At 27.5% G+C, this 27,833-nt stretch overlaps 2 protein-coding genes and 1 long non-coding RNA gene across 6 annotated transcripts; 2 read left to right on the forward strand and 1 right to left on the reverse strand.

Moving 5' to 3' along the window:
- Positions 1 to 10,555: 10,555 nt before the first annotated feature.
- Positions 10,556 to 17,969, reverse strand: LOC126838479 (uncharacterized). Of its 4 annotated transcripts, XM_050572959.1 has the most exons (20): positions 17,577 to 17,969; positions 16,559 to 16,626; positions 16,302 to 16,331; positions 16,155 to 16,217; positions 15,774 to 15,833; positions 15,184 to 15,213; positions 14,804 to 14,833; positions 14,685 to 14,714; positions 14,425 to 14,454; positions 14,307 to 14,339; positions 13,971 to 14,000; positions 13,856 to 13,888; positions 13,528 to 13,557; positions 13,410 to 13,442; positions 13,060 to 13,089; positions 12,942 to 12,971; positions 12,725 to 12,799; positions 12,304 to 12,336; positions 11,822 to 11,914; positions 10,556 to 10,951 (listed from the first exon to the last, which is right to left on the reverse strand). In XM_050572959.1, exons 2-20 carry the CDS (start codon positions 16,617 to 16,619, stop codon positions 10,686 to 10,688), a joined length of 1,020 nt encoding a protein of 339 aa, XP_050428916.1. In that variant the 5' UTR covers positions 16,620 to 16,626; positions 17,577 to 17,969; the 3' UTR covers positions 10,556 to 10,685. The 4 variants fall into 4 exon arrangements, with proteins under 4 accessions (XP_050428916.1, XP_050428917.1, XP_050428919.1 ...); XM_050572960.1 differs by lacking the exons at positions 13,410 to 13,442; positions 13,528 to 13,557; XM_050572962.1 differs by lacking the exons at positions 13,528 to 13,557; positions 13,856 to 13,888; positions 13,971 to 14,000; positions 14,307 to 14,339.
- A 1,609-nt stretch (positions 17,970 to 19,578) lies between these two features.
- On the forward strand, positions 19,579 to 23,693 carry LOC126838545 (uncharacterized). Its single transcript, XR_007685709.1, has 4 exons — positions 19,579 to 19,704; positions 21,817 to 21,921; positions 22,000 to 22,224; positions 23,222 to 23,693. It is a non-coding gene; the product is annotated as an uncharacterized LOC126838545 (long non-coding RNA).
- A 922-nt stretch (positions 23,694 to 24,615) lies between these two features.
- LOC126838406 (ataxin-10) lies at positions 24,616 to 27,785 on the forward strand. The gene is made up of 6 exons (XM_050572798.1): positions 24,616 to 25,137; positions 25,249 to 25,413; positions 25,579 to 25,871; positions 25,938 to 26,128; positions 26,250 to 26,313; positions 27,593 to 27,785. The coding sequence occupies exons 1-6, from the start codon at positions 24,800 to 24,802 to the stop codon at positions 27,715 to 27,717; spliced, it is 1,176 nt and encodes a 391-aa protein (XP_050428755.1). The 5' UTR covers positions 24,616 to 24,799; the 3' UTR covers positions 27,718 to 27,785.
- The last annotated feature ends 48 nt before the right edge of the window (positions 27,786 to 27,833 follow it).

Here is a 27,833-nt window from a genome sequence, read left to right on the forward strand (position 1 = left end):
TTTTTGAAAATACGTTTTATTTCATTATTTCTGTTCCTGGAACCACTTCTACAATTTTTTCTAACAATAATTTTTCGTTAAAAAAAATGTTTAGTGATTTATAAGTGAAAAATGGAAGATCCTATGAACATTTTTCTCATAACCTTTTTTGTAGACAATTTAATGATCTATCAACATGAACTGGTCGAGTCATTGGTACACGAATCTAGTTGAGTTATCAGAACCAAATTCTACCTAAAAATTGTTTTCAAAACTAAAAAACCAAATTTTCACATAATATAGACAACAACGTTGTCTGTGCTCTACCGTGTTTTTTTTTTTCAATACTTCAACCAGTTAATAAATAATAAATTAATCGAGGGGCTAAATTCCAAAGAGACTATTTCCATTTTTCTCATTTTACAGGAGAGCTCTTTTTTTGTTTCTCTATTTTTTGAATGATTTAGGCAACATGTTATATATTGGAAAATAGGTAAAAAAAAATTTTAAATCAATTTTAGATACAAAATTTTTCTTCTTTAATTTTTTACAGTATATTTTTAAGTTAAAAGAAAGTGATTCTTAACAAAACGTTTGGAAAAAACGAATTAATTTTCATCAAAACGCACTATTTCCACAAGTCATTTATTTTTGATAAAAATCACTGACAATTCAAATAAATATTATTTATTAATATCTATTTAAAATTATAACACAAATAAAAATGTATTGAACCTACATTTTAGGCTGTCTAGTTTTATACACATATGTATATACTATATTGTATACAGGGTGATCCAACTAACGTAAGACACTCATTTTCTCGGAAAATATGAATATTTTGAAAAAACATTTTTTCCTATTCTTTTAGGTATAAGTTTTACTACATTTTTCAATGCTTCGAAAATTTTTATTTTCATCCCTTATACGATAAAAAGGGTCCAAGTTCACGTTTTCAAATGGCAACATATGTTTTTAATTCCATAAATTTGTAGGCAAAAAATTTAAAAATATGTTATCGTTTGAATTATTAATTTTTACCCATCTAGTCGTTAGCTATGACATTGTAAAGATATTACATTTTCTCTTAAATATTGTTATATTTCTTTGGTTTTCCAAAGACCGGGAGCCAATAAAATACTTATTTATGATCGCATTGTCCGATAGACGAGTACACAGATAACCAAACACAATAAAATGTTTTGTGATATTTTGTTTGACCAGCGTTTCATATTTATAGATTACCGACTTTTCTAACACACCGTCATGACAGGTAGGTTGACAGAACTATATTGACAGCAGCTAACGAATAGCTATTTAACCACAACAATCAAAAACCGTGGTACAAGTAGGTTGATAACTGCTGCTATGATGATAATACAAAATATTATTATCATTAGTTATCATATTTTTCTACTATCTATGTTCTACATTCAACAAGTAACAGCACAGTACAACAGATCATTATTATGCTATTTGAAAATTATAATTTTTAGTTTTTATAGGTAGTAAACAATAGCTTTAAAATTTGGCTTACAATCTCATAAGTGCATACATTGAATGGACACGCGTCGCGAAGCGTTACTATTATTTGTTAGTTATGTTCAATTTATTCAAAATATATTCTGTGCTCAAATAATTGTTTTAAACAATTTACACTAAATAAGGAATTTTGGATTTAATTTGCTTACTATTTTAATTCTACAGTAAATATTTAAAATGTTGCTTATTTTACATTTATAACTAACTTTTTTTTATTATATAAACAACTTTATTAATAAAAAATAATGCAATAAAGTGGACTGTGTTTAAATGATTAAGTTGTCTAAAGACTAGATGTTTGTAAACAGTGTTTTAGGAACCTACAACAAAATCACAGTTAAGTTTGAAATTGTATTAATTATCAACTTAATTTAAGCCGGTAGTTCCAAACTGTGATTCAAAGTACTTTTACTTTTTTTTCTGTTTTCCCCATCCTGTTGGCAAAAAAGATTTGATTTTTCTGTAACGGTAAATTTTTCAACATCATTGATATTTTATTTTTTTTTAAGTCAAGTTATTTCTTATTAAGATCCGTTAATAAAAATATGGATCAATAGTTTGCGACTCAATTACACAAAATCACACAGTGATACTCAAACTTCAGAAATAAAGTTAGGGTTTGTGTCACGCAAACATTAAATTATCAGAACTTGTCTCTTTTATTTTATTAATAACTATTAAATTAAATAGTTTATATGTTCTTATCTTTTTATTAGTACTTACTAATTATTATTATAACTTATAAGGTGTATAATGTTATAATAATAGTGATTCTAAAGCCTTTATAATAAAATATGTCTGTTTCAAAAATTTCAAATTGAAAAGTTGATTCTTTTACAGTTGAACTGCTTATTTTGATTTTATGTATAATCAGTATTTTATTATTTTTATTATTTTCTTCACTATTTAGTATCTAGAAAATTAAAAGCTTAATAGATTTTAGTTGTTTAAAAAGATAACCATTATTTGATATTTCCTTGTTTACTATACAAATTAAAGTATTGACATTATTAAACTATTATAACGGGTACGTTTTACTAAGATTATGTAAAAGTGGCAATATTAAATCAAAAATAGCCTTAGCTAAATTGTAGTATCTAAATTTAACAATTATTCTGTAATAAAACACATTTTTAAGGATTTAAATTTTATGGAATTTGTATGCGACAAGTTTGTCTGATTTTATACACATACATACATGTATACTATATTTATGTATGAATACAAATAATTATAAAATCAATTATACTAACTTATAATGCATAGTTGTTAAAAATAAAATTTGTTTACCTTTAATGATGCAAATAATGGTTAAAAGAATATTTGCTGTAATGCATATGCGACAATTTTCCTATTTTAAAGAGTTAAAAACAATTTTTACTAATTTTTACTGTGTAGTTTACAAAATTTGAACATTGATAACACATAGTCAAACAATTGTGTTGATAAATTTCAACGACAAATATATAGTATAGTATAACATTTAAAGAACAATAATAATCTTTTGTCTGATAATATAAGTATTTAACTAATAAAATATTCATAAACTAATTATTAATACAACAATAAATTTAAAAATTACAAATGTTACTATTTTGAAAATATTCAATCAAAAATATTAAACAAAAACAATATCTATACATTTGAAATTGTTCAACTTCTACAATACTGATTTAAATTTTTTTCTTTTAACAATCGTTGGTAATTAAACAAATCTAACAAAATCAAAATTCAATAAATAAAATTAACTATAAGAATTATCTTAGGCAAGTTCAAAAAAATAATTTACTTGATTTACTGAATTCATTAAATACAAATTAATAGAATTATTACTTTTTTAATGAGAGAATTATTGTATATTAATAAATTTGATATAAAATTTAACTTCGATAGCCAAATACCTGTGTCAGTTATAGCTAAAACTTTATGATAAAATATCCGTAATGTATGTCAGACACACAATATATGGGTTATATCATTGTAAGAAATAACTAAACTGAAAGCAGACATTTGAACTACCTTAGATAAGTTTAATCAAATAAAAATAATATACTTACATATTATTATAAATATTGGTATAATCAAGAAGCGATTCCTTGTATGTAGTAGTATGAAATTCATACATTAATTACTGATATTTTTAAAAATAAATGAAACGGGTATATGAGTATTATCAACCCACGTACACAAATACATGCATTAATAATTATTTTAAGTTAACACAACACACTTTTCATTCAAATTGCTTAGTGTTGATATTATATATTCACATGAAAAAATGTCATATTAGAAATAAATGTTTTATACTTATAATTTACACCTTGATATATAATTGTAAGGTCTTAGGTCCGATTGGAAAGACATTTCCATAGCAATTGATATGTCATACTCAAAACCAATTTTACATGATAACATTGGTTTTTAAAAGATGAAATATTTTCAGTAAAAAAGCATTCAACCTAAAATAAAAAAGCTAATTGAATTCGTATTGTATTAAATTATCTATTAAACTTTAATACACTTACCTATTAAATTAATGATGTGTCCAAGAATGTAACGTCAAAATAAAGTCGAGAGCAAATATTATCAATTGATATATTTAAAAAATTATAAAATAACGAGTTATGACATAACTACAATAAGCATGCTATCATATTTACTATAAAGTAAAATGTAAATTTACTAACATTTTTTAATTAAGTTTGCAATTTCTCATTTCACTAATAGAAAACGTGTGAACTTCGAAGTCGAAATTTGTTAGCGATGAGGTTATGTACAAATAATAAATATAATGCGATTTTGTACAAATAATAAAATATATTATGGGTACTGGTCACTCGATTATTTCGTGGTAACTGATGCATAGTTTAGATACTAGATTGTTATCCGAGATAACCAGCTAATGACTAGCTCCAGCTAGATTAGGTTAAAGTGTAAAGTCCGTTATCCGTAACAGTCTACCTTTCGTCTAATAATGTATGGTTATTTATTATATCTGATTATGATACGGAATGCGTTAACATCAAATTATTATTATATTTGATGTGATGACCGTCGTAATAAAACTACTTGTCTTTGTCGAATCGAATGAAATTATTAAGAAATATAGACAAAAATTCAAATCTTTACAAAGTCATAAACAGCGAACAAATGGATGAAAATTAAAAATTCAAACGCTAACATTTTTTTAGATTTTTTGTCTTTATATTTATGGAATTTAAAACATATGTTCCCATTTGAAAAAACGAGGTTCGTACTTATTTAACGTATAAGGGTTGAAGATAAAATTTTTCTAAATATTGAAAAATGTAGCTAAATATGTACCTAAAATTTTAGGGGGAAAAAAATTCGTAAAATATTCATACTTTCAGAGAAAATTAGTGTCTTACGTTAGTTGGATCACCCTGTATTTTATCTTAACAAGTAATACAAATCTTCTGGAAAGATTCATGTAGTAAGAACAAAACAACACAAGTCATTGAAATGTTAGTAATGAAAAGTGTTTATGTACACCATTTGTTAAAAATAAATATTACAATTTTATAACCTGTAGGCACTGAAATCAAAAAATGTTAAAAATATACAAGAACAAAATCGGAATTATTTTCATAATCCCTAATATTTCAAACAAAAACCTTTAAGTACTTAAAAAAAAATGATAATATCATGAACTAGATAAAAACAACTTACTGCCTCTAATAGTTTTCTGTCTCTTGCTGTTTTCATAAAAATATTGTATTATGATGTTAAAACACTTGATGTTGTGCACATATATAATATTATAATATTAAAAGAGAAAATATAGTTGTCATTGTAATAATATTTAAATTTATAAATTTATATTTTAATAATTAAATGGTGGGTAACATAAGAGACGGTTATGATGCACAATGATTTTCCCAGCAAAAGTTATCTTATCATCTACGATTTCCATAGTTCTATTGCAGTTAGGTACGATATGTAAACATAAATTTGAATATTAAATAGTAATCAATTATAAAATATTTAATTTCCCTGTGTACAGTTTTAAATTTTAATTATTAAAAATAAAATAGCTTTTTTTTTTTTTATAAAATAATGAATACATTTAAATAAGTCCGTTTTGAAAAAAATCTTTGGTCCAAATATGATAGGTACTACAAATTAGTAAAAATTTGTACTGCAATTACTTAGTAATTTGTACATAATTTTTAATTGTGTAGTAACGATTGAAAATATTAAGAAATACAGTAAAAAAATCCCCCGAGTGAAAAAAATCACATTTGAAAAATATCGAACAATTTTGGGTGGTACACTATAGTGTACCTCTGGACTCCGTGGAACGTACTTTTTAGCTCGGTATTATTATATAATAACATGTATATATTTGTTATAGACCTAACCCGCCGATGGGGTTCCGGGAAATTTTAACTTTTTAAAACTACATATTGTTATAGCACATGTTCTTAGCTTTCGAATGAAGCCAAAATGGAGTGTACGAATGAGGTCTGAGTATTAAAAATTTTTTTTTTTAATATGGTCTATAGTGATCTGTTGTACTGACTTACTTTTTCGGTTTAAGTACCCTGCCGAGAAGGTTTCGGTAAATTTCGACTTTTCAAATCTACATAATAGTATAGTAAATGTTCTAAGCTTTCAAATAAGACTAAATTTGGGGCCTTAAGTTAAGCTTAAGTATTTTTTATAATTTTTTTTCTAAGTCCGAAATACTTGTCTATTGTACTGGCGATAGAGACTACGTAAAAACTAAAAACTATTTTTGATTTTCGCATTAAAAAACAAATCCAATTTATTTAAATATTTTAAAAAGTAACATAAAAACAATGTTCGTTCAATTAGTGATCTTTTAACTAACGGGAAGTCCACAAGGCAACTCGAAGCAGAAGCCAACATTTTTCATGTACCATTTATACAAAGCATTTATGAATACGTTTTGTTAGGTCTCAGTGTAGCTAACCTAATGATTATTCTGGTTGTACTATATCTAAATGATATATTGCAATATAATCGCTTGAGGCGAGCACGAGCCAATAGGATTGGGCAAGCCGTGCACGCAGGAGAGGAAATACCTATGTAAAATATTAGTAATAAAAGTAACAAATAGAAAGTAGTTTATATAAATTTTAGTATAGTAATTTAAATATTAAAATAATCACGGTGAAGGACGATTAATATACGTATAATGTTATATCTGTAATAATGTAATAAAACCTGTTTTAGTGCAAACATAAAAATCATAGTGGCTGATTTCGAGTTTCTGCCAAAGACACACAGTGAGTATATCGCTGTGTCAGGGTGCCTGCTGTCGACGCACAAGAACAACAACCCAGTGAAACTATCGGGGTTCCCGATGGTAGTAACCACTCATTGGCCCCGGCAGGCCACGCCCCAGGAACTGAAATCACTCACCCGCCAATGTATTAGGTTTAAGGAAACAAAACCAGCGTTCGGCTCGTTATTAAACGAGTTGAACAAGGGATTGTATCAAAAGGGGCCCTCGACGATGAATTTATCCTCCATTTCAAAATATATTCACAAAGGTTCAAGAAAACCCATCGTAGTGTTTTGGAACGGTAACCATGATTACAAAATATTGCAACAATTTGGAGTAAAAAACGTTTATAAATATTTGAATATGACCGCCTGGGATAATAACAATGACGGGCGGTTCAATTTGAAGCTTATAAACATGGTGACCGGGAAGATTTATTACGATGAGTTTTTAGGGGAGGTTAAAAAAGGGGGTAGGGAGCTGAACCTGCGGGAAGCTCATGACTTTACGTGTATAGAAACACACTCCCCCCATATGACTTTTCATGACCCGGTTTTTGATACGATTGCTAGCCGCTGTGTCTTGAATTATATTATTAGTAAATTAAGGCCAATTAAATTTTATAGATTAATTAAGGATATGCCTAAGTTAAGGAAAAAGAAAAACAAAAAAAAAAAAACAAAAAAAAAACATAACCTATAGTATATGAACTAACATTACGAAATAAGTGAGCATAAGTGACACTAACATTTAAATTCTAAAAAAAATATATGTTTTAATGTTCTAGGTGAATGGAAAACTTTCCTACCTACATTAGAATTAATACATTAGACATAACAATGAGTACGAGCAATCCCCGTGTAATCTTTTTGCACTATCCATAAAATTAGACGATCACTTTGGGATATACTAGTAGAGGCTAATACAACCGACGAGATACTGTAGGCTAGACTATGCCTAAAAAGTTCAAAGGGAGACAGGACTCGTTTCCCTTCACACTGAACTAGTATTGTTCTGGCCTCAGATCAAGTCTACCCTTTTTATTGCTACCCGGATTGTTCGCATCTCATCACAGAAGACGAAAGGTGTATGTTCCACAAAAAGTTCAAGGAGAGACAGAATTTGTCTTTCCTCACTCCGAGCTGAAAGGAAAAACACCCAGAGTCAGGTAGATTATGATTAATAATAATATCACGGTTATTATATCTTTGGTCCCGGGTAGAAAGGGCTTATGTCAATTTTACTAATTATTTTGTCAGTTGAACCAAAAAAATCAGCAAAAATCAAGCTTTAAATCTACGGAAAAAAAAATTTTTATGAAAAATTGACTTAAGTTCTTTCTTCTACCTGGGACCAAAGATATAAATTTAACGTTCCTTTCATTTATAGATTCTAAAAGCAACTAAAGATATTATCTATAAACATTATTTATTAATAAACTAACACAAAAAAAATGTAAATTGTAATTGTATTGATTTAGGTATAAGAAATATTCAAATAAATGTAAAAGAAAATTGTTGAAAAAAAAAATGTTATCATTACTAAATACTAACCTAATTATATACAAATATTTTTATGTATTCAAAAAAAAAAAGGTATAACTAATATTCTATTCATGTTTATAATTTTAAGTGCCTATTGTAAAATTTTAACGATACACAGATATGTAATCAATATTGTTAAAGATATTTCGCTTATTTTATGCGCAAAATACCTTTTTCTGAGGGATGAAATGTTGTATGCTAGCATTATAACGGAAAATTGTCTACACGTGTAAAACCCTGAATCCTAATAATACAATACGCAATACCATAACTATATGTGAAACCTGAATTGATTTCTAAAAATTATATAAAACTGATCCATCCAACATCACACCGAGGGGCAATCGAAGAGATTTCAAGCACTTATTGTTCTTCGACGCCTTTTTGACGGACAACATCTCACCATGAACGCATTATTGTGAGGTAATCTGTAATATATAAGAATATAAGATAAGTTTTTATTAAGTTAATTGTATGGGTAATAAGCAGGTTGACACTTCTCAAATTAAGGTAGAATTCGATTTATCTGAAGTTACATTAGAATCAAGTGGGATAAATGTAATTAACTTAGACGACAGTACCATTATTATTAATCAGGAATCTTTACCCGGCCAGGAAGACCTTTTAAACAAAACGTTTAGAAAAGACTCAGACAAACGAATAACTAGGAATACACCAGGGACAGTGCATGTTCAACTACAACCTGTTAAGAAAACAAAACCTAAGGTATAACATTCGTTATACCGTTGAACTCAAATGTTACACATTTCAAAACCATCATACTTAAAATTCACATTATTTTCTTTATAATTATTCTTTACACTATTTTTTTTTCAACAATGTCCTTACTCAAATTATCTATATTAATTATATTTTTATCATTAATCAACAAAACACTTTTAAACACAAAACACAAAATCAAAACACAATTTAAACCATACAACCACAACACACATCTTTTTCTTTTCATAAGCCTAACAGAGTACTCATAAGATTACTCAAAAATTATATAGATTAATTAAAAACGACAAGTGATCAGTTTCTCGTTTGGAAAAAATCCTGTGCATTCAATTTGAGCTCTAACTAATATAATTCTTCACATTTTTATTTATTTTAATACCTTTTTCTTTTCTTAATAATTTAATCATTTTAACGTTTTTCTTAATTATTCACATATTTATTCCATATCTTTTCTATGCATACTTACTTAATACTTTTTTACACTTATTAATACTTTTTTACTACATATATTTTTTTGTACATAACTAAGATTTTACTCCTAAAAGATTGACCGCTACTGCCATTTAATTTGTTATATTATATATATATATATATAATCTTTCTTTCTTTTAAAATGTATTCATTTGTTATTAAAACCAACTGACTTAATTATTTAAGTATTAATTGACAATCATAATCATTAAGTTAAAATATAAATAGTTATGCATCAGGTCAATCGATCTGGTTAAAGTATTTCATAATTTATATGTATATTTTTTTTTTTTTTAGATACAGCAAAATCAACTCCAGGCAAGAACAGCCGAATAATACTAGGAAAAAATTGTATAATACTGTGATACAGCTAAATAAAACTATATATATTTTCTTTTTGAATAAAACGTTTGTAAATTAAATTTATCTAAACCTCTGGTCGTTCGATCTTGCGTAAGCTAGTATTGACATATAAAGTTCATACACTTTTTTTTAACATTTTACTATTTTTATTTCTATTAGATTTGTTTTTGGCGGGGAGATGTTGTACACACTACCTGTAACAACCATCTTACATCACTCGTGTATCTAATTGCTTACTTTGTTGTAAAATTAAACTTACTTTTGAAAACTGTTTTAGAGTCTATTCTTGCTTATTTTTTAAATCTTCAACCATTCGACTTCGTTCATCATTTGTGTACAAAAACCAAAAAGAATGGCACATTACAGTACAAGTATTAGAAAAAAGTTAAGAGCGTATCCACACTTCATGTAGATACATCAATACATGGATATTTTCTACAATCTAATATCTCTAATATCTTATATCTCTAATCCACTATCTCTATTGATTAATTTCCAAAATCCTCCTCTTTTGGGATTATTTTTACACTTTACCGTCGACCAAATGATTTTTCTACAAAAAAAAAAAACATACGGGTATACATTGCGGTGAAATGTCTTTAATATACTAATAATAGTAGTTGAAATAATTTGTACAATGATGTAGAGTAAGATAAATGATAATATAATATGTAATGAATAGATTCCGGGGTTTTATTTTTTTAATTTAAATTATTATCTGTTATTCGTCTTCTTTTTGACAAGTATCTGCTCTCGTCTGATAAGAGTACATCTTACAGAAATCCAAGTCGTAACTGTTGCTCAAGTGGTGCAACTGCATCGTTTAAGTCATCTAAACTTATTTGCGACCACGAGCCATTAATTTTTCTGTATCTTTTTGGTGTATTACATTTATCCCATAGGGTACAAGTACCATCAGTCGAGTCAATCTGGAGATCTGTTATGTATAAATCTGGTAATTGTGTACTTATGTATATTCCTATAAAACGACACACCCGCAATAAAGATACATCATCATCTACACGCTGCACAGATGCCTCTAAAAAATATAAAAACATTTGTTTTGATTAGCTATAAAAATTGCTTAATAGTTACTACTTTTCTTTACGTAGCAGGACACAACTATTTTATTTTTTTTAAATAAAGACATACAAAAATAATAGAGTTATATGCGGTCCTATTAAATACATTAAAAAATACATATATACAGGGTGTCACGGAAAGTTCTACAGAGCTTAAAATGAGACATTTAGGATACTCTATAGGTACAATAAATGGTATTCATTTTTTTTTAATTTTAAAATTATTTAAAATAGAACTCGTACCTCATTAAAAAATGGTCTTACGAAAAAAAGATTTCAGATTTGAAATCGGGAGAAAAAATCTTGTTGAATTGATATGTAACATGATTTTTTGGTATCTGGCCACACATGCGTCCACCGAGTGGCCACTAAGTGGCCGGCATATGACCAAAACCAACTTATGAAATGTGACACATCATTTTGGGTAAGAATTTTATTCTTAATTCAGTGGAGTTCTTAGTATGATTTTATACTAAATTATGTGTCGCATGCCATATATTGGTTTTAGTCACATGCCGGCCACTCAGTGGCCACTCGGTGGCCACCATGTGGACGTATGTGTGGCCAGATACCAAAAACTCATGTTACATATCAATTAAACAAGATTTTTTCTTCCAATTTTAAATCTGAAATTATTTTTTTTATAAGACCATTTTTTAATGAGATACGAGTTTTATTTTAAATAATTTTAAAATTAAAAAAAAATGAATACCATTTATTGTACCCATAGAACATCCTAAATGTCTCATTTGAAGCTCGGTAGAACTTTCCGTGACACCCTGTAAATATATATATATACAACTATACAACTTCATATTAATATTTACCCAATTCACGTGTGAGTATATGTTTTAATGCTGGAGCAACATAAAATTCCCTTCTCTCGTTTGCGAGAGTTGACAAATCTAATTTTTCGGAATCTGCGAAAATCATTAAACGACCGAGTTGAGAATAAATGTTAACAATAAAAAATAAATATTTTAGTTGCTCGAGATACATGACAATACCAATAATTGTGATACAACTAGTTTTTTGTACAAACAGTGATTAGTGTGGAAACTCAACGAATGTGCTGTTTCCATACTTGAAATCCCAAAGAATTGATTACACATTAACGTTATAGTCAACTTTGATGAAGAGCGAAAAATATTAGTTTTTCTATTTAATTTACAATCGTAACGTTCAAAATATCACCGTGAATTTTTACTAAGCCTCACTCTCTCCTACTATCTCTACTTATCTCTCTCCTTCTTCAACCCCAATACAAAGTTTAATGGCTATTTAGTACTATCAAAAAAGTCGTAATTACTTTTGTGTTTATAATATTCAGACACTTCAATATCTGTAACAAATATATTTAACATAAAATCATTATGTATAAACGTTAATTTATTTCTAATAGCGACGTTTGAACAAACTGTTCAGATTATATTCCTAATAATAGTTAAAAGTTTAAGCATAAAATATATACAGCTCATGACTAAGCTTTAATTTGATTTTTTAGAGTTTTTCTTAAAACCCACAATCTTTAGAATTACCAAAGGCGCATTTTTAGAGGGATATGAGGGATAACGCCCTCCCCTTATTATTTTCAGAATAGTTAGAAAACACATATACTTGAAAGTAATGTAATACAAGGAAATATGAAAAACTAAACTACCAAGGGGATCATTCCCTCCCCCCATAAATATGCCACTAGGAATTATCATTTTTTTAAACATAATATTTACTTATTGCATCGCGTATTCTTTGTCCTAATATAGCTACCATTTCTTCATGCATTATATATTGGTGATTGCCAGCACCTAAATTTCAAAACAAATATATTGTATTTTATTGTAGCTACATATTTTTTATGAAACCTAAGTACATACGATTATTCTCAAAGTAATTTTAAATATAATATGCGTTAAGTATATTAAATATGAAATAAAAAAATGTGTTTACTTTTCAATTCCCTTTTGTATAATATATGTCCTGAAATTTAAATTAAAACCGTGTGTGCATGAAGAATATTAAACAACCATGTGGAAACGCTCCCATAATGTACAATGAAAATTATTACTCGGTAATTCTTTGCCATTTTCCACTAGGTCTGAAACAAACAATGCATAAATTAATGATATTGCATTTAATTTTCTATTGCATTATAAACTGAAAGGTAGCTCAAGGTAAAAGACACATGTACAATATATCTACTATTAATGCTAGCGTTATAATATTATACTTGGTAATGCATTACCCTTAATTTTATAACAAAATATATTTTAATGTACCTAAATAATTTTTATGATTGAAATCGATATGTCATACTGGCATTTTTCAATAGGTACATATTATGATTCATCTCGAAGTATTTATAAATAATAAATGTACATTAAGTATATTAAAAATGAATAATAAAAATGAGATTACTTTCGAATTCCTTTGTGTGGTTAAAATCTGAAACTGTAACAAAACTCTTATGTGTATGGAAAATAACAAACAATTGTGTGGAAAAACTTCCATAATGTGCAATGCAAATAATTATTACCCGGTATCCCTAGGACAACATCCGTTTTGTCTGAAATGAACAATATATAAATGAATGATATTGCATTTAATTTTCTATTCTATTATAAACTGGAAGGTAGCTCAAGCAAGGTAAAAAAAACATGTACAATTTATCTACTATTATTGCTAGCGTTATAATATTATACTTGGTAATGCCTTACCCTTAATTTTAGAACAAAATATATTTTAATGTACCTAAATATTTTTTATAATTGAAACCGATATGTCATACTGGCATTTGTCAATAGGCAAAGTATTTATAAATAATAAATGTGCATTAAGTATATAAAATATATAAATGAGATTACTTTCGAATTCCTCTGTATGTCTAAAATCTGAAACTATAGCAATACTATTATGTGCATGAAGAATAACAAACAATTGTGTGGAATACCTTCTAAAATGCGAAATGACAATTATTACCCGGTCTTCCGAGGACAATATCCGCTTTGTCTGAAATAAACAATACATAAATTAATGATATTGCATTTAATTTTCTATTCTATTATAAAGTGAAGGTAGCTTAAGGTAAAAGACACATGTGCAATCTATCAACTATTTCTGCTAGAATTATATTATACTTTGTAATGCCTTACACTCAATTTTAAAACAAAATATATTTTAATGTACCTAAATAATTTTTATGATTGAAACCGATATGTCGTACTGGCATTTGTCAATAGGCACATATGATTCTTCTTGAAGTATTTATTAATAATAAATGTGCATTAAATATATAAATAATAAAAATGAGATTACTTTCGAATTCCTTTGTGTGGTTAAAATCTGAAACTATAACAAAACTCTTATGTGCATAATGAATATTAAACAATTGTATGGAAAAACTTCCATAATGTGCAATGCAAATAATTATTACCTGGTATCCCTAGTACAACATCCGTTTTGTCTGAAATGAACATTACATAAATTAAAAGTCATTGCATTTTATTTTCTATAGTAGGTATTATAAAATGGAAGGTAGCTCAAGGTAAAAGACGCATGTACAATCTATCTACTATTAATGCTAAAGTTATATTATACTTGGTAATGCCTTACTCTTAATTTTGAAATAAAACATAATTTAATGTACCTAAATAATTTTTATGATTGAAATATAAAATATAAAAATGTGATTACTTTCCAATACCTCCACTTTGCCTTTCCAATCTGAAATTAAAACAAAACTCTTATGTGCATTGTGAATATCAAACAATTGCGTGGAAAAATTTCCTTTAATGTACAAAAGAAATTATTACCCGGTTTTTTTAGGACAATTTCCGTTTGGTCTGAAATGAACATTACATAAATGAATGGTAATGCATTTAATTTTCTATTCAATTTTTAAACTGCAAGACGAAGTCGAAGGTAGCTAGGAAGAAACGTGCTCCACTGTATGTTCAGTTAGATGACAATTTCTTGGGGAAATTCAACAGGAAGGAAAATTAATGATATTGCATTTCATTTTCCATTCTATTATGAACAGGAAGACGAATTTCAAGGTAGATAAACCATGTGCATTAGTAACTCTGAAGAAACGTGCTTTACTGTATATTCAATACGGTGAAGGTCTCTTTGAAAAATTTAATAGGAATAAAATAATAGAAATAATTTCTTAAAATTTATCAAAAACTCTTACCCGGTAAAGCGATCATAAAGTTAATTTTTGCTGAAATTGACATCACAAAAATTAACGATTTGAATCGATTTGCTATTATAAATCGTTAAAATAATTATAAACTGGAAGGTTTAAATTAAACGAAGGTTAAAGTAGAAAAAAAACAATATCAAATAGACTTGAGAATCTTTATAAAAAAATATAATGGCTGAATTGAAAACAGTTGTGGCAACGAAAATAATATAAGACGAGCTAATTTCATAATTTTTTTTATGAAGATTCCATTTAGAGTTTCTGAGAACATTTTAATATTTATGTCACTTATCAATATTGCATAAAGATAAATTTTAATTGGAATTTTTATATAATTTTCAAATTTTTTTCTACCTTTACCTTAATTATTATTATTATTTTTTTTTTAATTATATTTAAGCTTCTTCTGTTTAGGACATTAGCTGTCAACTGATTTGTGTTGGTGGTTTTTGGGTTGGGTTGGATTTGTGTATGAGGAACACGTGTAAAAGTGACATGGCATGGGTAAAAATCCACAGCTTAACTTCAGACGCCAAACCATGCCCCATTTTTATTATTATTATTATAATTATGACTACCGAATTGATTGACATATCTCTTATCATCAACCATTGTTTCAATTACATGCTCCAATCCATCTAGAATAAACAAAAAAAGATTTGGGCTATATTAAAAAATTGAAATAAAATAAAAATTAGGCGCCACACAAATTTTTAGAATAATATTAAACCATTCTTTAAACGTTAGTCATTTAACTTAACGCTACTTCGTCGATTATATTATTGGAAATCGTTACTTTAATTAATATGCTCTGTACACTGTTCTACATACCTGGTGGATTTTTCTTAACTATTGCTAAAAACTATAGTAGGTATTCAATTTACAAGTAACTTGTCAATTAGGTACATAAAACAAAACATTTGTAATATATTACTATAACAATTTGAAATATATCTTACTTGCTTTAGAATTATCTCCCACGGTTACATCATTAATATTATAAGCACACTTAATGGCTGCATCTGTATTACAAAATATGTACAATAACTATGAATTTTAAAAAAACTTTAAAAACTATTTTTTTATAAAACACAAACGTTACTGACTTGTAAGGTAAACCGGCCTTAAATAAATCTCTGTAAAAAAAGTGGGAAATATTGGATTTTTTTTCAAATTTTCAACTACCTCAAGTTTGTAATAGTTATTGTGAAATGTAAACATTATATAATTGATGTCATTTATACAGACAAACGTTATTAAAAACAGTAAAGTTTCATATTCAAAAATATGTACAAAAGCGGTCAATTTTAAAAACAAATTTTCAACCACCTCAAGTTTGTAAATGTGAAAATAAAATAATTACCTTTTTTGTCTGCCGAAATGTTGACGAACAAAAAAAATATAAAAAAACCGAATTGTTTCATTTTTTATCTGCAAATAATAATAAATAAAAAACTATTTATATTTTATTCACAATTGCCTCCGGTACAGAGATGAGAAGGTTATGGTTTTGCGAGAGTGTCTTTTATACGATATATTATAACATACATTTTTTTACTAGGCCTACAATATTTCCTAGACCACCAAACTGATTTTTTTTATTTAGAAATTGAACTTAAAATTTACTTTATTTGGCGAAAATTGTAGTTAGTTCACCCCAATGAAAATGGACAATAATACAAATTGGTTGATTTCTGTGTGTAGCAACTCTATAGCTCAGAAATCTTACCCGAAAGATACTTTAATGGGCCAAAACGTTTTTAAAAAAATCATTCCTTCCCCTTTAAAATGGGAGAAAAACACCCAAAGTAAACTTGTCTACACTGTATAAAAAGAAATTTTTCAAAAAAAAAAACTCTTTTTAATTACTATAAACATTAAGACAAAGTTAAAATCATAAAGTTGTACACGTTTCTTATGTTGAATTTAGTACCCCGCGAAATTAATTAATTTTTATTTTTGTAGTTATTACAATTTTTTTTTTTTTTTAGTTATGATGGTAAACCTAAATCATTTTGCTGTCTATGACTTTTATGCCAAAATATATTAATTTTTTTACTTGTAAGTTTTTTACACACAAATGTACGCCAATTTTGTGACGTATTGCATTTTTTCACTACACTTAATAGTATACATCAAGAGAAATAATAAAAAAAAAATGATAACCTATCATAGAATTCTCTCCGAAATGTAGACTGTGTAAAACGCATTATTCGTATCTTTGTTTTGGTAAAAAAAAAATAATTAAAAAACCGCTCAAAAACGTTGTTAATGGACCCGCTGGTTAAGACCAAAACTTTTGGCTCACTAAGCTCATGGTTATGTAGGTTTAGAGTAAATAGTGATACTTACAATTTTTAAAGTCTCACAGAAATACTTACTTGAATTGTTGAGCTGCTAGAATTTCTTGGACAATAATCGATTAGATCAGCTTTTGGAATTAAATGTTCTACTTGGTACCAAAAAAATCAGAACAACCTAAACAGTTGTTTGCAGTGTAACATGTTCATTTATTTACACGGCTGGTTCGTGTACATATACATTACTTCGACGCAGAGTTTAGACTATGTTCTTATAATATAGATATTATATACAAAAAGTTTAATCATGTTTTTCTTGTAACGGCATTGTGGTTTATATTGTATTATAAAAGTTCACAATATTTACAATAGCATTTAAGTTGTTTTTTGGTACCTATGTATGTTTTGTTAGTGTATAACACACCTAATCGCAGTTGTTAAGAACAAATAACAAAATAAGAAAACACGGTAAAACGCATGTACTACCTACAAAAGCTATGCTTGCTAGCTACAAGAAAAAATATATTTAAAAATGTACATTACAGTTGAATTTATTAAAAAAAAAAAAAATACCATAACTTGTGGAATTTGGTCGTGTAATTCCTTTTCATATTTATTTTATTTAACATTGGTATAAAATGTTGCTCCGAAATTCCATACTGGTAGTTATCGTTGGTACAGATACAAAACAAATAAATAAAATAAAGTACATAGTTGTAAAATTGAACGTTTTATTTGAATAACAAAAAATACAACAAAAATCTATACTCAAGCCTTTAAACATCACAAAAATGTGCTAAAATTAACTATTTTTATTTTTTTAATCCAAGATAGCCATTTTATTCAGAACAATTTGCTGAAAATTTCGACTGGTCGAAAACCAGTTATGGATAAGCTATTAAAAGTTAAAATTTATCTGCGTGCATTGCAGTTTTTAGCAAATTATTCCGAATAAAATGGCTATCTTGAATATAAATACAAAAATAAGCGATTGTCGACCAAGACTGGTTTACAATACTAAATATTACTTAATTTAGTTTTCCTAATGTAAACATATTTATGTATAAATGTATGTTGTTAATTATTATACACTAGTATTTATTATAGCTTTTGTATGTGTAATACAGGGCAGAACAGCTGCTGAGATCCTATTACAATAAGTTCTTTGGAAATTTTAAACAATATTTTTAACAACTATGGCCTATGTATCGTAAAAAAAAAATAAAACAATTGAATATCTTACTTTACGATTCTGTTGCTATTAGCAACAATAATTATATACCTATACATATATATTGTAATTAACAATACAATTAAAACTTATTCAAATACCTGTTGACTGTTGATTCACTCACACATAGCTAACTAGATACTGACTACGGTCAAAGTGTAATCTTTTCCTTTTTTTTTAAAAAAAAAATAAAGACTTACTACAGAGTTTTGAGAAAATTTTAGTGTAGACTTTTTTTAGATCTACTATTTGTCTAATATTCAGACCTTAAAACCTAAAACTTTGTCTAAAAGAGCGAAAAAATGAAATTTTTTCCGCTTTCCAATTTGAAAACAATCTAATCTCACACTTGTACATATGTATATAGATTAGTTACAGTGCAATATGCTAATTTCTTGGTTGCTATATGTGAGTCAATAGGTAATTGGAAATATTTTGATTATTATATTGTTAATTACCGTGTATGTATCAACCCTAATCGTATTAGACGTCTTAAAATACATACAATTCAAATGCATTATTGTCATTAGGTACAATGCTTTTACAATAGTCATGTATTTATACCAATATATCTTGGTGTTTATTGGAAAGTGATTTTATTTGAACCGCACAATATGAATTGTGTTTATTTTTATTATTGACCGGTAATGACAATTATTATTATCATCTCATAAAAATCATAATATTTTAAATGTTTGTTTACTATTTGACTTGTACTATTTTAGAAACCCGTGTGTGCTTCAATATTTTCCAATGTCCCACCCTAGTCCCTGTTTGATTTTATTGTCCACAGTCTGATAACAGATTGTCGGTTATCTGTTATTCAGTATACTTGTCTATGATTCAGTCGTGATCCGGTGTTTGGCTTTGATAGGTTACTTGTGTTTTACCGTGAAGAATATTACAAGTTTTTTTTTAAAATTTATATTGTCTCAATAAAGCCAAGATAATTGATGTTAAAACATTTAATAAACCCGCGTAAGTAGTGCATTGAAATTGTAACTATAATTCGTATTTTATGTAATATTTAATTTAGTATATTAAGCAAAACTTGTCGTTAATTTTGAATAGGCGTTAAGACTTTTCTGCTCTTTTTTTATCAGTAGTTTTCTTAAAATTACCTCTAAAAACGCAAAAATCGACCTAGCAGCCATTTTAAATATGCTGAATTATTTTAAGGTGAAACAACAACACGTGAGTTTTTCTAGTTTTAAAACTTTTAAAGTTATTTTTCTCTGAGTTACGGCGAAAGTTTGATAAAACAAGATTTTCTTAGATGTAATTTTCTGGCTTATCTATTAGACGGATATTAATATATATTTTTTTTTGTGTGTGTGTGTGAAGTTTACTATTTTTTCTTTGGGGACAAAATGGCGGATTTTTGATTTAGCTATTTGAAAATTAGTTAGATTTATTAGAAAAATAGTAAAAAATATATAATTAAAATTATCGGTAAAATAGATACATGACCTGCTTAATACTAAACATTACAATACGGTACAGTCAATGATGAGAAATTGCAACAAAGAGCATATCACAGATAACTTTTTGATTTTTGCTATCTTAAAATGTAGCTGATTACTATATATATTTTTTTTATAAAAGAATTTATAGTTACATTTAATACCTAGTATCTATAAATAAGAATTTACAATTTATACAAATATCAGGATTAATTAGTATACAACGATTAACTAATTTTATCGTTATACTTTTTATGTCACGTTTATTTCAATTGAAACCATAGACCTATAAAGAATCTATTTAGAATTATTTGTAGGTCTTTATATGGTTGGGCTATGTTGTGATATCTTATTGTTGGCTGTCCGGTATTGTATGTAAACCCACCGAAAATTATTTGCTTATAACCGACTAAAAACAGCAAAAAAAAAAACTGTTCACAGTTCAATATTATTATTTTATTGGCACAGATAAGACTGGCGCTTTAAATTTAATCTTAACTGCTATGGTTTTGACATATTATTATTATTTATTATGGATTTTCGGTATAAATCTATATTTAAGTATTCTTTTTTTTATAGTGTTACAAACTGTTCAATAATAAAATATATGAAACGGAAACTTACATAAAGTCCGGCTTGTCAATAGTACAATAACGGTTTCTTTGTCACTTGCACAGATTTATATTATAATAAACTAGATTGCTAAGTTTAGTGTACATGCCGCCAATAGGGACAATTGAAGTTCCCATTTTCCACCATAATTCTGAGAATTACATATTACCTTATCACATGTTTATAACTGTTATCACTGTTTATAAAAATTATAAGCTAAGTTGATAACGCACAATCACAGATAAACAATTTAGGGAGGTCCTTAGTCATATTTGAACATTTTTTTCTAAAGGTTTTCAATGGGCTACCATTTTGTTTATTACTATGAAAAAATTATTTATGTAGAATTTGGTTCTGATAACTCATAACCTCTTCACGTGCCACAAGGGGGCTGAAAATGGCTAAAGAGGGTAGCTTTATGGTTTTTCGAGTTTAAGTAAAAAACTATTGCGTTCACCGTAAAATGCCACATTACCTTTATGATAGATCATAAAATTGTCTACAGAAAAGTTTCTGAGAAAACATTTCATGCGAGCATCCATTTTTTACTCAGAGATCGCTAAAAAAAATATATTATGAAAAACGAAACTTATTATTAGAAAAAAAATATAGAAATCGTTTCTGAAACAGTATAAAATAAAATATCATCTTCTTTCATATAAAAAATGTAATTACCGAAAAAAAGATCCTGGTCGACCTTTTTGTCTTTGATTAATATTAAAAGCTGCTTGTAAAAATCTATTTTTATCATATCTAATTCATCTGAGTGATCAATATCAAAATGGTCATCAAACCTATTGACAAATAATTTTTTCTCTGATAATAATGCATTTTTGGAAAATAAAGTGTAAAATCATTGGTTGTAGACAATTTAATGATCTATCATAAAGGTAATGTGACATTTCAAATCCAGTCTTCAGTCTCTTTTTTTTTAAATTTTTTCCATTAGTCAAATGTATATTTTCTCATTATCCTCATTTGTATTTACATATAAAATTAGTTCTGTAACTATAAGTTTCAGAGCAAATAGAGAAACAAATACTTATTACTTTCAAGAATATATTCTAAGACCTGCTAAGCCATCCAGTGTGAATTTTAGTTTCAACGTGAAGCTGAAAAGGTATTGATTTTACAATGGAGTATTTTTTTTCAAATATTACTATGAATTAACTGGCATGTTTTTTATTTTTATTTTCAGATGAGTTTAATTAAATTTGTTTTAAACTACACACCGGATACATGGGAAAATCCACCGTGTTACGATACGAGCTATGTACTAATAGAAGTCAAAGAGTACACTAGTGAACATAGAAATATAAGCGCTTTTTTCAGTTTACCGATTAAAAAAATTAAAAGAGTGCAAAATCCATTTCAATATGGACGGTTTATGCTGAGGAAAGAAAAGCTGAATAATTACATTGAGGTATATTGAACATTTTGTAAATATTATATTTTTTTAAGTATAAAATATATATATTTTAAAATCAATGCATATATAATATGTGATTTTGGAAGAGGAACTAGGGTCTTAAATTACAGTTGGTCCATAAGAATGATAAGAAATCAAAATTTAGGCATACCTCCCCTCAATGTTATCGAGTAAAATATGTTTTTCATCACTTTCAGTTAATGTGATTTTTGTTTCTTAAAAAACATTAAAATGATATAATTAATGTAAAAAATAATAAACATTATTTCAAGAAAGTGACAACTGTTTTATAAGAAAAAAAATGTATACAATTGTTAGTCCACAATCGAACCAGTCCTAAACAACGTCATAACTCCATATGGTCACTAGACAAACATATTGAACTAAGTCAATTATTATTAAATTCATTGTATAGAAAACTATTTTAATTTTGAAATTTAAAATGTTTTTAAAAAAATTGTTTTTTTAACTTTAAACAAAATAGTCCTTGTCGCGTAACAAACTTTTGTTTCTTATTGTCACTTAATTTTTTCAGTAAGTTAAACGCAATAATTTTAAAAAAGTATTATCCAAGTTAAAACAAATATACAAGGGGCTTCAGCAGTCCTCTCCCCCTAAGGTTTCCCTATTTTCACTTAAGTTCTATTTTGAAAAACATACTGATAAGCAATGGTTTGTGTATTAGCTCGCTTCGATAAAGGCTATTAAGGTAAGGGACGAGGAATGAAATTAAATGAGTTAAAAAGAGGTCTTTATTAAATATATAACTATACCCGTTTGTGTAATGCTTGCTGAGAAAAATAAAAAAAATGTCTTTTGTAAATAGTACAAAATATCCCTGTTTTTTCTTATTCTCCTTTTATCAGACAATAAGTTAATTATTTAGTTTTAACTATTTGACATCGGTATGAATAATAAATACTTATAACTAAATAATTATTATACTTGCGTAAAAATTGTATACATAATAAATTGGAAAATTTTTTTCCAGGAAGATGTTTTTCACGCAGTACATAAAGACGATTTGAATTCAGCACTTATACACAATTGCGATTATAGAAGATACACAAAGCGTTATGAGAACATAAATTGCACTAATAAGCACCCATATTTCTATAGTTCAACTAAAAGATTACTAAGAAAAATCGGATACTATTCAACCCGCTCAATTCGTGTACTGATTTTAAGTAAGATATCGTGTGAAGTAAATTCTCAATGTAATTACTACATTAAGTATATCGTTGAACTAGATAAGGCTTAACTTGAACATCATTCTATTACTTTTGACCATTTTTATACAATGACATTCTTTTTGACTATTTGTATTTTTTATCTTTATATCAGGCAAGTTGTTGTACAGATTGTCCCTGTTCTTATTAACATTATTATTTAAATTGTAAGTGATGTCTCGCAGAGAAACACCTTGTTTGCACTAAATGTTTTTTTTAATTATTAATATATACATTTTTTATGTAATAGCTGTTATTCCTATTGCTATTAAATTATTTAAAGAGCAATATTGTTTTGAAAAGATTCTCTATTTCTTTGAAATGGTTTTTTTTTTTTTTTTAGAAAATAAAAACAAAGTATGAAAGGTTTATATTTTGTATTTTATTTTAGAATCAAGATTTATTTATGTAGCTACCTAGATTTTTAAGCCTACATCTTAGCACAGTGGGCAGTCGGCTGAAATTTACATTATGATATTGAATAATTAAAAACTAATAAATCGGTATCTGACCAAGTACTTAATTTTAACTTTTTAATATCTTTGCTTTTGAGTAATTAGGTGAGAACTATTTATATTTCATTGGCCTCGTCATTTTGGCCAAAAACAACACATTCTAATTTTATAACCATAATAAAACGAGTAATCCAACAATATATTTTATGAAAACGGATTTAGATTTGTCAACATTTGCTTAAAAAATTGCAAATTTTTCACATAGAAATTATTAGTTATTAATTATTTAGAAATACTTTTGAAATTGTATGTCGGCCCTCGATCGACGCCTTGTAAATGCTATGAAGGCAATGAATGCAAACTTTGTTTTTCTTTTAAATTTAAATCTTGAGTATTTTCAGGTAAGTTCTGTTCGAAGTAGAAAAATTATATAATCTTACACAAAAATAGATTGCGTATAAGTGATAACAATTGATAAAGAAATTACATTTTTTTTTAATAGATACCTGTTTTCTGTGTGTTTATAAAAATAATACTCATTGGATAAATTGAGCTAATAATACATTTTTTCTAATAAATAAAATAAAATAAAGAACCATTGGGGTAAGTGGTAACCACGGTTATGTACTACTATAACCGTAGTGGTAACCATTCTTATCAATGACACTTGTTAGTCGTAAACGTGCAGATAACAAAAAATTATAATATTAATGATAAGTATTATGTTAAAAATTAAAATGCTGTAGTGACTTAGGTCAATTAAACTAAACGTATTAATTAATATAAAATAGACTATAGAGAATGTTTTCGAATATGAAGTAAATTTATATACTTCAAGCGACTTATTTTATTTACCATCTGTTGAACAATAAATCAGTATCAAAGATGGAAGATCAAGTACACGACCAGTTTACTTGCTTCGTATCAAAGTTGATGGAAGTTAGAAAATCAAAAAAATGCATTGAGAAAACCGACACTGATGGCAATAATGGCATCACCGATATATTTCGATGGCTGCGAAACAATTCGCCTCGTTTAAATAATAACTCCAAACAACTGCTGTTGGATTCTGGACTGGTGGAAATTTGTTTGTGGTATTTCGATGTCCATTTCCACGATGATTTATTGAGTCTCAGCATACTATTACAATTTTTGGCCAATTTTTCTATCAATTACAAGCCAGCACAACAAATGATTTTTAAAGACTTTCATAGTACATTAAGGTGCGTTGTCACTGTTTAACCTTAGCTGTAGTTATTGGTGATAATATATTTCAAACATATACACCAGTGAAGACTTTATTTAATATATATTTTATTTTATGATGTTTTCAGGAACCACTTGTTATCATCGTACGATACAAAACTACTAAACAACACTATTATGTTACTCTATAATTTAAGTCTGCCTAATAACGATTTAAGATCAATAATACTAGGAGATGTGGAAATTATTAAGAAAATTTTAAACTGTTGGCAACAAAAAGAACTAGAATATTGGTAAGGTTATACTCGCTATTTTACACTCGTAACGATTCCACATATTGTAAACACGCTAGTATTCGATAGACGGGCGTAGTTCACTTGCGTTTAAATGAGATGTTGCTTGGATAAAACCATATCGATGAAATTATTTTGATTGTAAAATAATTTTTTTGATTTCAGCAAAATTTTTCTAGATTCGTTGTTCTTCAATCACGATGAATTTTTATCGGTTTATAATAATCTTTCATGCTCGGATAAGAAAAATCTGTTGGACGTTTTGTCTTATTGGCTCGAGCATTACAATGACGATGTGCCTCTAGAGCTTGTAAATACGATAAAAGACGAGTTATTTTTGGAATGTGCAATCGACCAAATTACTAGTCCGGTGGTAAAAGTTCTAGCAAAAGCTTCATCTATGGACAAATTTAAAAGCAGCATCCAAACACACACAGCATTTTTAAAAAAACTAATCGGTAAAACTATATTATAGTATAATATATTAATTTGAATCAGCTCAAGCAAACTATTTTGCGTTTTAGAAGTACTCAAATACATACACGAGAGCAGTAAAAGTAGCTCTGGAAATAAAGACGAATTTAGTCAAGCTAAAAATTTATCGGCGTTGTTTACAAATTCTGAAATAACGAATCACAGTAGATTTTGGTTTAAATCCGACGTCATACAACTGATTGCCAACATCTGTTACAATCACGAAGAACATCAGAATTTAGTAAGTTTAGTATGTGCCATAGCCAGGGGGGGGTGCACATGTACACTAGGTACATGTGCCCCCCCCCCATAATTATTTTTAAAGTTTCAGCAATAATGTATTGTTTGATTTTGTTCCGTAGATGCGTACCCATAACATTATACCTATACTATTGGAATGTTGTTCATTTGACGCGAAAAATCCGTGTAAGTTATTGAAATTATTAGTTTTTAACAGCTATACCTATCTTGATATCGACGTATCGCATATTATATGTTGTGCACTCCTAACCAAGAGCTAAGCTAGGTTAGATTTTAGCTATAACTTTAGCTGACGAGTTGGTGACCATTTTTTTGCACGTAACTTTGAGATGTGTAGTGACTATTTCCCACATCGAAAACTTATTAGAAGCAAACTTGGCGACTTAATCAAATATAAAACCTTTTAAAATATATGTTTATTAACGATTCAAAAGGTAACACTTTAAAAATAAAAGACAAACACATTAATTGATAGTGAAATAACAACAATATAATTAAACACAAACTACAACAAGTATTCTTCCTCGTAACGGTCAGACGTATATTATGAGAGAGTGCAACGAATATCGTATTTTGGGCGTCGTTAAAAAAAAAGAAATGATTATAATTTTCGCTGTATTAACAATGTTTGAGGATTTGGCCTAGATTTAGTGCTTAGTTTCATCATTTTTTAAGGTCTAATTCTCATTTTCTTTAAAACTTATACCCGTTAAAACTAAGATTTTTTTATACATATACAATTTTCCAGTTTTGTTTTTTTATTTACAATTAAAATTTTACCTACCTCCCAAAGACTACATTTGTCTTTTCCATCGTCTCCGGCAAGACTTGTTTTATTAAGTATCTGATGATGTGGTAGACCGTAGAGATAGGTTAGAGATATTGTCGAGGTTCTCTGGTTTTACCCCAAATCATTTCGCCCGTTTTTTTATATATTTTTTACATATAAATGCCAACGTTAGAGTTAGTAATGTTAACTAAAGTTTTGTAAATTATGTCGTCTCCTAAAACATACCCAAGTCCGTATTAAAAGTCCACGATGATAATTAAAAATTAGGATTTTTTGTCTTGTGTTGCTTTTAAAACATAAGTGTTATGTCAGAGCTCTACACGTCACAGTTTATTAAAAAAAAGAATAATTTTAATATTTTACTAGTTTGCTAACAATATTAATGTTTATTCCGTTTAAAATTACTCTAAATCAAAATTTCTGTTTGAGTTTGCTTTACCGCAGAATAAGACACACGGCGCTTTTCACGTAGGTAAATAAACATATTAATATTGTTATTAGACTATAAAAAAATATTAAAACTACTCTTTTTCTTAAACAGCTGTGGAATTATAGACAATATAATATATATTTGACATTATTCATAAATCCCAAAATATAACTGTAAAAACAAACTACATGACATGTATTTTTATTTGTACTATTTTTTTTTAGTAATGCGAGAATGGAGTTTGTTTGCTTTAAGAAATATTTTGGATGGAAATTTAGACAACCAAACATTTTTGGCAAATATTGATTCTGTCGGGTCGATTGACCCAGAATCCGTAGTAACATTATAATGTTAAAAATATTTTTGTTCTTGTAAAATTGTACGTTATGTTATATATTAAAGGAATTATGACTTGAACATTTTTTTTTATTATATTATTCTTTTCTTCTATGGACAATAGCCTAT

This window comes from Adelges cooleyi, unplaced genomic scaffold (genome assembly GCF_023614345.1).
Source record: "Adelges cooleyi isolate 19-005CV unplaced genomic scaffold, UGA_ACOO_1.1 ACOO_flye_CR_arks_rails_tigmint_CR_PRNA_30, whole genome shotgun sequence".
In the NCBI taxonomy this organism is placed as follows: Eukaryota; Metazoa; Arthropoda; class Insecta; order Hemiptera; family Adelgidae; genus Adelges; species Adelges cooleyi.